The sequence below is a fragment of the Cupressus sempervirens genome, chromosome 11 (genome assembly GCF_028749045.1).
Source record: "Cupressus sempervirens isolate cs-2001-9-10 chromosome 11, ASM2874904v1, whole genome shotgun sequence".
In the NCBI taxonomy this organism is placed as follows: domain Eukaryota; kingdom Viridiplantae; phylum Streptophyta; class Pinopsida; order Cupressales; family Cupressaceae; genus Cupressus; species Cupressus sempervirens.
In genome coordinates this window covers 346149066-346160181 of record NC_143128.1, presented here as the reverse complement: position 1 = coordinate 346160181, position 11116 = coordinate 346149066, and the positions used below count along the sequence as shown (strand labels likewise).

Here is an 11116-nt window from a genome sequence, read left to right as displayed (position 1 = left end):
ACCATTTCATCCTAATAGGTGGACCAATCAAATCCTTTAACAACATAGACTTAACAGTCTTTTATAAATCTTTTTACCAAGTGCATACTTCATTATATATTTGGCAATCCTTTCACAAGGTAGACCTAGCAGTCCTTATTCCTCCTAAGAGGGAAGATCATCAGAAGTGATCAATGTAAGCCTTAATAGGACAACTTTATGCTTTAGTACTAAAGTTTGTGGGTATCATCCTCACCCCAATTTTACTTTCTATTTGGAAGGTTTATGGGTCACCAAATCTTCGTTTCAAAAGTGTTATGGATGATTTCATGTTATTTAGTTTCTAATGCATGCAATTAGATCAAATTATATGTGATGAATTGAATGCTAATTGGAATTGAATTTGTTAAAGTTTTAGAAGTTACTGATTCACCCCTCCCCTCTCAGTAACTTAGCATAGTCTTGAATATTTCCAACACTTCATTCATCAAATAATTCTTTAACAATATCTTCATTGTATTGGGTGTCATTTTGTTGAATTACCACCTCTTCCCTTCTTTTCAAGGATTTATTTAATGTTTTTTTGGAGTCTTGACTTGTTCATATGCAAGATGAACATCAATCTTCTGATTCTCAATGATATTTCCTAGTTTGTAGGCTTCCATCTTCAAAATATTTAATTCTAAGTGGTTTGACTATTGCTAAGAGTACATTTATCTGATACCAAATGTTAAAAATCTAATGTAAAAGTAAGATATTGAGGGGGAGGGGGAGGGGGAATCGGTATCTATACAACTTTAACTCATCAAACACGAATCATATCTAATAGATTCACCACTTAACCCTTATCTCACTATTACCATAAATCAAATCAAATTTTCACTATAATGTATAATTAGATCTAATATCTAATTACATGAATAAACTCATAACACATAACACGCGATACAAAGATTTAGCTACGCAAAAACCCTCCAAGGTGAAAGTAAAATTATGGTGGGGATGACACTCATAAATCTTCACTATGACAACAATAAAGTGTTGGTAGTGGGCTAACATCCCTCGTAGGATTCATGACATGGATTAACCACCTCTTATGGTTCTATAAGACTATTGGTTGTATCAAACATTGACATGTCAATCTTTTGGTGCAACAGAAACCCTAACCTTTCTAACAATTGGTATCATATCTTGGTCATAGGTTTGAATTTTGTAGGCTACAATGAGTGACACTAGGAAGGGGATTGTTGGAAGTAGGTCAGTGTACCTTGTAGGATTCATGACATGGCTTAACTGCCTCCTATAGTTCTAGAAGACTATTGGTTGTATCAGGCATTGATAGGTTGATCTTTTGGTACAATGACAACCCTGACCTTTTTAACACCAAGTTTGTCTATTAGGGCTACAATTTTGATCACTTCTGATGATCTACCCTATGAGGGTCTACCTTGTTAAGAGATTACAATGCATATGAAATCTACCTTGATTAAAGGATTTATCCTTATAGCTAAGCAAGTACTTTGTTAAGAGATTTACAAAGGCATGTTAGGACCAGTCCATTAAGAGATTTAAACTCTGATTACAGTTGTTAAAATGTATCAGTACCTGATGCTTTGGTTTTCTCTAAGATGCTAACTATATATCTCCTTTGTTCATTTATTGATCACTTCACTGATATGATATATCTCTAACTCTGCACTTCACTTCTTCTCTGTATTGTTCGGTCACTCTGCTTGATTCACCTTCAACCTTGCATGCATCCAATTCTTCAAAATATACACACACAACAACAACCCTAATTTTCATCACCATATCATGCTTAAATAGATTCTTTAGAAGCTTCAAGATGTGGATCAACAATCTTGATTCATCCATTCTTCCTCTTAAACCTTTCAATATTTTGATTGGTTAAACTACTTACACATATTATAATGCCCCCCAGAGATCCTTGGAGCAAGGATTCAATTCTAGCCAAGATATATATGCTTTTTTAACAAGTATGAATGCACATGTCAACATCATATAGGGATCATAAAGATCGCAAGGAAAGACTTAATTAGAATCCTGACAACCAACAAATCTCCAAACTCGACTACCAAACTCACAAACACAAACTCAAGAACAAAAGCCCAAGATGACATCAAGACACAATCTTTGAACTGTCAAATTATGGAACCACTAGCATTCCTAAAGGGTACTCAAAAGTCCAAAATGAATTCTTCAAAAAATAACGGAGATGCCCCATATTTTTCATGTGAGACAGTCTCGTGCAAGGAAGCATCTCTTTGCATGAGAAAGTAGATTGAACCATGCAAGGAAACACCATCTCGTGCAAGGACATTCTTGGCCCAACAACCAAAACACCCAAACTAGTATGGGGTTTCATGCAAGAACTCACCAAGTTGTGCAAGGAAACCCAGCACACCACATAGACATTTGGATTCTCATGTGTGAAAGTACAATTTCGCATGAGGATACAAATTAGTAAGCCAAAAACATAAAGGTAAAAAGCTAGGAAATAAATTTCTTCCACACCAAGGAGTATTGGATCCATGTAAATTGAGGAATGAACACTTGAGAGCAATAGCTACTGGACAAATCTACATCTAACCATCTAACATAGTAGTGAAGGGAAATAACTGAAAGGAACATTGCAATGTACAGAAGCAACATCACAATGTACAAAAAAACATCGCAATAACTGAACAACCAAACTAAGTACGTGGTTGCTTCCAACCATTAATAACATCATAAGACCATCGTGGATCCTAGCCATCCCCCATGCGTAACATCCCAAACTACCAACCAAATCGTCGGTGCTATCTTATGAGGACGTCACTACTAAAAAATGCTACAACATACTTGAATAAGGAAATATGACATGCTAAAAGTAAAGCATTAGATAATCCAATAAATCAACCACATCATCTATCATATGCTAAATATCATAGGAATAGGAAATCTAACATGCTAAACCAATAAGCAATAGATACACCAACAAATAAAATCGCATCATCTAATCATATGTTAAACATCATATTATAGGAATGCATAAAAAAAAATAGTATCATCTAAACATGATATCCAAGCATTCCAATTAAAGCATAAATCACAAGAAAGCGTACTCTGGAACCTGAAGCATCAGGTGAAAACATCCAGCAATGGTCGCACAAGGATAAAATATCATCTCTGTACATTGGTCCCCAGCAGTGGTATGGGTAGCTATGCCTCCCAACCATGTGGAACCTGTAAGTCCACTCCCACCATGCTGATGGAGATAACACAAAAAGAACAACATCCATGGCTAACACTCACACCATATAGTATGATGACTAAAACCAAGAACATAGATAATGCATAAACTACAAGTCCTGATCAGACACTTAATGGGCTACTAAGTACTTGGTATTGACAAGCCCAAGCTTGGATCTGTGCGGAATCAACTTCCCAACAGAAGGCTCTCACACTGAAGAATTTTTTTATTATCTTAAATTTTATTACCATTCACACATTTTATTTAGTTATCACTTACTTAGAATTTCCTCTGCCAACCCTTTGGGCAATGGTCACTAGGCTGCAAGATAAAAGCCCTCTCCATATGCTACCCCCTACCCTACCCATGCTCATCCAATGATGAGTGCTTGTAGGCATGCATATTCCCAACCCAACCCCAATAATCATAACTTCTGGAAAGTCCACAGAAGATTGGACCTCGCAACTCACCTGACAAATGTATACACACGTACTTGTGTGTGGTGCACCACCATCATGAAGATCATAACACAAGGACTGGATGAGAATACAAGAAAAATATCACTCAACCAAAAATAAACTCGGGAGAATGGATTCTACATGAATCCCAATGAACAATAAAACCATACATCATGAAATCATTCAACTAGCCTTAATCCAGGAGTATGGACTCTACACAAATCTCGATGATGCAACAAGACCAAACATCATGAACTCACTCACCATCCTCAATCTGGGAGTATGGGTTCTACATGAATCCTAGTGTCCATGAAGCCATAACAATGGTCCAAAAGAAACCATATCACTAGGTATAAAATCACTCAACTAAACATGACGTTAGAAGTACAGATGTGGCACAAATCCCAATGCAAACATAAAAGTGAAATAATGGTTTGATTGACATCCTACAGATAATCCATGTCCATGACCAACATCATGCCAAGAAAACCCAAGAAAACTAGGTGGCACGCAAACTGACGTGGAAAAACCTCAAAACTCACAAATTTCAAAATCAAAACCCATTTGGTCTTAGGGCACAAAAGCCACAAATATCAAATAAAATCTAGGTTTGGATTTCGTATGCAAAAATGACCAATAGAATGGTGCAAAACCCTAAACCCTTAACTTGAAAAATAGGGAAATGCTCATACCCGCCCAACTGGGTAGAGCCAACATATAGAAATGGAGGGGAACACTAGTTCTCATCCTCCTAACAAATGGCTACCAAAAATAGAAGTAGAAATGGAGCCGAAACAATAAAATGGAAGAGCCCTACCTCACAGCTAAAAGGGCAAAATGAGAATCTGAACCATAAAATAAAACTTTGTAGAAGTAGCCAAAAATCATGACAAACCAAGGTCTCCCCAAGCTGGATCCAACGAGACCAACCTTGCAACGATCCCTTGCTCATAGCTCCCACAACAAACAAAATAGTAAATCATCACGAAGAGAATTTTGGATTTTTCTCTAAAACTTTCTAATTCAAAAGTGAGAAGTGAGGAATTAAATTCCTTTTTGGATACTTATTCACTTTTTGAGTGAATAATCGATTAGAGCAAATAACTAGCCAACCTAGTTAAACCCCAAATCAACCCAAATGAAAATAGGCTATTCTTAGTAATAGGAATTAATCTATGGCAAAGCTGCTAGAACTTAAAATAAATTAATTAAAAGCCCAAAAACCCAAAAATATAGAAATTTCCTTAACCACTTTTGCACCAATGCAAACCTCTAAATACACAGACACGCTTATTGGTCTAATCACATAATACAAATGAGTTTGGATTTAATAATTACCAAAAGGATTAATTAAACAATTAAATTAAGGATACATTGACCATATAGGGATGACATTGGTAAAATATGAATTGTTGAATCACTAACTCTATGTGCCATTGCCAAGGATATAAATCTTGCACATTAAACAACAAGATCAAGTGCAATTGCATACAATAACATAGCTGAAGCAATAAATGCATTAAATTGCCTAATTTAACCATTTGTTTAATTATACAGAAATAATCCATTTACATCACTCGCGTTCGCATAAAGCATAACAATAGAAGAATGAAGTAAATAACCATAGCATTAAATCCATCACATAACATAATCAAAGATATGTCCACATACTGGATAACTAGATATCATCATAAAACACATTGTCATCTCAAAATGGCATCATCATGCAATATGATCAACTGAACAACATAGTAGTATAACATATATGATACTAAAATCAAAGTATAATATCTGACCCTCAAGTCATCTCAAATGTAAAACATAAGTAACAAATATCTCTCGGATCAAAATATAACAAGGTAAATATCCACAACACATAAACAATGAATCCAACATGGACAATTCATTTCTAAGTATTTAAGAATTTACTAATGGTTTTTTAAACAACATGGAAAGACACTTACAATACATAAGAAAACATAGTCATAAACATGACTAACCACTACTACAGGAACCTAGTCTAGTGTAGCATGGTAATAGTACATAGTGCAATCTCTACACACATCTAAGGATAATCATGAAACAACACCATGATACCACATCGATCTTGGTAACCACTGACACAAACCTCAATGAACCATATATCACATCATAATCTCATAAACCATCCATAAGCATAATCAAAGCAACTGATATAGAACAAAAATCCAATCACCTCAACGGTGTAGACCACTCATGGTCCCAATCATGATCCAACATAATGAAAGATCAACAAGGTTACATTCATTAGGATGACTTACAGAAGTCAAATGGGAGAGGCACTACATAGGGACTAATGAACTACTTACATAGGGATTAATGATCCATAACTGAATGAGTAATCATCTCCATGATTGACTTCTTGATCATAAAAATACATCCCCAAGTTGGAAAAAATAATTTACATAGGATTCGGTGCCATTCCAAACAAATATCCCAAATTTTTTTTACTCGGTACTTGAACTTATTGACGCTCAACCATAACTATTATGCATGTTGTCACTCGACATCTACTTTGCCCAGCTTCTTTTGTGTTACTTGGTCTCTACTATGCTCGACACATACTATCTTCTTTTGAAAACCTCAACTTATACTTCAAGTACTCAATGACCTTTATGCACTCAGTAGTAACTACTGCTTAGCTCATACATAAATATATATACAAATCTTATTATGTTGCTCAATGGTTCAGGAACTGAAAGCCACACTTCTAGAGGTTATTGACAGAAAGAATTTTTTCATGAATGGAGGCCCAACAGAAAAAAATAATTAGTCAAGATTAGTTGGGAATTCTAGGCTTTCTTTAAGCTATTGGAGTCACCATTGAACTTAAGGAGTGAAAAATAAGAAAATGTAACAGAGTAAGCACCAGAGGGCCACAAAGTCTAGATAAATCAATCCTTCCTAGAGAAAAAAGGGAGACTAATTTGCAACAAAAGAAGTTGGAGGTCTCAGACCAGAGGAAGCATGCCACATCTAGTATTGAAATGGTGCAGAAGATTTTTCCACCCAACCTTAGGGGTAAAGTAGTCAACAATAATGTGACCCAAGACCAATTTGGCATGTCTCATCAAGGTGGCAAAAATAGTGTCCGAAAGAGGCTCATTCCTGAGTCATTTGTCCTCTAAGAACCTAATAGTCCTCCCATTGCCAATAATCCATTTGAGTCTTTTTAGAGGAGGTTTGTATTTGATGAAATTGTTCCAAATTTTAGACTCCATAGGGAGACCATTCAAACCAAGGACCTAGTGGAAGCAATAACAATTAAGATATTTATCTTTCATGATAGAGGACCAATCCACTTTACCAACAAGAAGGTTCCATTTCATCTTAACAATTAGTGCTTTATTCAAGCCTATAAGTTTTCTCCCACCCAAGCCCCTTGAAATTCAAGATGCCAAACTGTAACCCAATTGACAACCTCATTCTTTTGTTTCCCTCCATACTTGTCCAAATCACTCCATAATATTAAAAAGCCAAGGTTGACCATTACACATATAATAAATATCTATTATCATGATTATAATACAAATGAAAAATAAAATTAGGCACAATATTGAAATAAAGTGTACATGTACTCTCATATTTAAGAAGCTTCTCCACGACCGCCGTCTCCATTGCCCAAAATTGAAAACAAGGCGGGCGCATCGATAGATTGGTAAAAGTTGCCGGTTTTAATATACAGTCAAAACAGGGCAAAGCAATAAAAGAAATATCCAAAGCTTTCTAATAGAAGTTTTAATGTGTTTTTTATTTAACGGTGGACCCCAAATACTCTTGTTCCGGTATCCTCTCTTGACTCCAGTGGCGGAGACCAATTCCACGATTCTCTGCGAGTTCCTGCTTTTTACGCCCTTCTTATGTGCCTTCAAATTATTAATTTGCACAGAGAACAATTTCTCAGGATACAAATTGGTTGAATTCAGTAAAAATCTGTGAAATTCGGCATGAAAGGGGATAATCAGAGCCTCGTGAGGACTGTGAGTGCAATCCTTCTTTGCATAACACTGGTGGGAGTTGTGTATCTGGTTATTGACAAAAATCTTCAGGTTTCCTTCACTCCGGTTCTTCTCAGCTCTTTCTCCACGGTGCAGACTCTGCTCCATTCAAAGATGGACAATTCTGCACCGGATCAAAATAATGTAAGAAACTCCCCTTTTAAATTCATTTTTAGATATATCTGTCAGTAGTTTTTCACAAGATTGTTTCTAAAATACTTTCTGATAATATTATCGGAACAAATACAGGGAAGAATTGAATTTCAGTGATCTACCGCTCACTCCGTCTCTCTGGGAGACTGTTTTTAATTCGATTCTTCTTTGTTATAGATAGCTGAGTAAATATGAATTCAAAAATATATACAGTTGATTTGACAAATAATGTTTGAAAAATTAAATTACAGTGATCTGCCAATCACTCTGCCTCTCTTAAAGCTATGTATGCAATTCAATTCTTCATTATCATAGATCGCTTTGTAAATATTAGCTCAAGAATATATGCAGTTGATTTCGCCAATAATCTTTAAAAATTGCATAGATATTTTGAACTCATGTAAAGAGATATGAGGAATGAATCTTCTGCAATGTAAATTATACAAATATAACAGTTCCCTGTATCTATTTGGCAGATATCGGTGCTCATTTATGAGATTTCTGTATAAAATTCTTATGTAACTGATGTTTAACATGGAAATCACTGTCAAAATCTAGCGGACTTGTATTCATCATTCATCCGTTTGACAAGCTTTGCGTACATCTTTCTGCCTAAAAGCTTTGCTCAAAAAGTTGTGATCCAGAGGCCTAAACTGATTTACAGTTTCCTTTGTTTCTTGCAGCCTTTTAATTCCTCAGATGTTAACGACGAGCTTAAAGTGAGCCTTTCAAAAGCGGCAAACAAGGAGAAAACTGTTCTGATCACGACATTAAATGCTGCGTGGGCGCAGAACAATAGCATGGTGGATTTATTCCTGAAAAGTTTCCACATCGGTGACGGAACAGAGGCGCTGTTGAAAAATTTGTTAATTGTTGCTGTAGATGAGAAGGCGCTCAATCGATGCAAGGAAATACATCCGAATTGTTATCTGATGAAAACGGAGGGAGTAGATTTCTCCGGAGAAAAGCTTTTCATGAGCGAAGAGTATTTGAAAATGATGTGGAGAAGGCTTCTTTTCTTCGGAGAGGTCTTGGAGCGAGGATATAACTTCCTTTTCTCGGTAAGTAAAGTTGTCGTGTTTGTCAAGGGTTTGGAGAAAATTGTACAGTAAATTTATTTCATGTTTCCTCATTTTCAATCAGAATAATTCAGATTATATTATACGCAGGATGCTGATATTATGTGGTTTCGAGATCCCTTCACCAAATTGTCATCCAAGGCAGAGTTCCAGATAGCATCAGATCATTATACAGGGAAACCAACTGATTTGCACAACTCACCCAACGGAGGATTCATGTATGTCAAATCCAACAATAAGACTGTCAATTTTTTCAAGTTTTGGTATGGATCCAAGAAGGTTTATCCCGGTAAAAATGAGCAAGATGTGTTAAATATACTGAAACGGAAAGAGTTCAGAAGCAGGGGACTTAAAGTCGAATTTCTTGATACTAAATATTTTGGTGGATACTGTCAAAGAACGAAATATGTGAATTCAGTTCGTACGATGCATGCCAATTGTTGCAGAGGATTGAAGGCGAAACTTATTGATTTGAGAAATACTCTTTCCGACTGGGAGAAATTTAAGCAACAACAGCAAATAGGTAAAGGCAAGGATGTGCGCTGGACATCTGCAAACGCATGTCACCATTCATGGCGCCGATGAAGCTTTTCATTTAATCGTTATCATTCAAAATTTCGGAAATATCTGCTCCTGATTCAAAAGAATTGGAGAAAATCCCAAATAACTGTGTGTGATTACCTTGAAATCGTGTAAATTCTCAGACATCATCCCCCACTAATTTTGTTACTTTCCATTTACAATTTTTTCCAAAAAGTGCCGTTTGATAACTTTCTGAGCTGGATTGAAGAGTGGAAATCTTGTGGGTCGGTTTGACATTTGTAATAGCTAGATTTTTAAAAATCAAAGTGACGTACGAGCTAATAAATTAAAATATTTATTTGCATGTAATGTAGACTGTGATGTTGGACCATTCTAATTTGCGTGTGGAAGCGACTTGGTGTCCTCACGTGGAAACTTTCAACTACAGCCAAAACAGCGTCATATTTTTCTTGTAGAAAAATATTTTAAAAATTGAGGAAGATATTTTTTTACAAAGATAAGCCTCCCCTACGTAACGTTCCACGTCTGCTCGTGAACGGACAAACATTTCAGCACGGCACCTCCCATTTTAACAAGTACTTGTGCAATTTTCTCTCAGATAATGATGACCAGTACTCAAGTGCAATTTATCTAGGGAAGGGTAGTGGAATTGTTGTTCCCTCTTTTTGTGCTTAATAGCCTATCTAATTTTTTTCATATATGTTTTTCATCCTGTAAAAATACCTGGGGAAGGGTATTATACATTTGAATTATTGTCTCTTCGATTTGTGCTTTATATATATAGATGAAGAAAACTAAATGTTAGTTAACAGTTGCTTATTTAAATTTGATAATCTATGCATGTTATATTAAAAAATATAAATTTATTTAATAATAAATAATTATTGGTTTCAAATAAATATCATAACTATCTACAACATGTATGTTATCTAATTTTTACAATTATCTAAGATTTAGAGGTAAGTAAAGTTCAAAGTATTGAAATCAATGTGATCTAGTACACTATTGATTTTTCAAAAAAATATTTGAGAAAAGATAGTCTATATTTGATAAGTAGGAGATAATTGAATTATGATATCTAGTTTTTTTCACATATATGAAAAAAATCAAATGTTAGTCAAAATGGTTCCTTCCTTAAATTTGAAAATCTATGAATGTTATATTAAAAAATAAAAATAAAAAACATATTTAATTTTTTTTTAAAATTATTTGATTCACATAAATATCATTACTATACACAATAGTCTGTTATATAATTCTTTCAAATTAATAAAAACTTAAGATTTAGAGTTAAGACAAATTCAATGTCATATAATAAACTATTGAAAATGATGTACTTGATTTTAGTTTTAGTGAAAAATAATGTAAAGTGAAAAATTGATTAGAATATATTCTAGTTTAGATTTATGTTTGTAGAATTGAATTGAACCCATTAAATTGAACTTTACTCGTGAATCTAATGAAATAGAATGAAGTAGATAGAAATTGTATCCACTGTCATGTTATACCTTTATTTAAAGTAGGTAGTGCTTAGAGACTCTATTTGAGAAGTTGTTAGAAACTGGTTTATTTTCATTTGGTCAAGCTTTAGGCAAACCGAATAAAAATTAATGA

The 11116-nt window shown here is 34.8% G+C and overlaps 1 protein-coding gene across 1 annotated transcript; it reads left to right on the top strand.

Annotated features, from left to right (window-relative positions):
• The first annotated feature begins 7345 nt into the window (after positions 1–7345).
• On the top strand, positions 7346–9850 carry LOC149529497 (uncharacterized protein At4g15970-like). Its single transcript, XM_089810403.1, has 3 exons — positions 7346–7871; positions 8564–8941; positions 9050–9850. Exons 1-3 carry the CDS (start codon positions 7677–7679, stop codon positions 9542–9544), a joined length of 1068 nt encoding a protein of 355 aa, XP_089666529.1. The 5' UTR covers positions 7346–7676; the 3' UTR covers positions 9545–9850.
• Positions 9851–11116: the final 1266 nt, after the last annotated feature.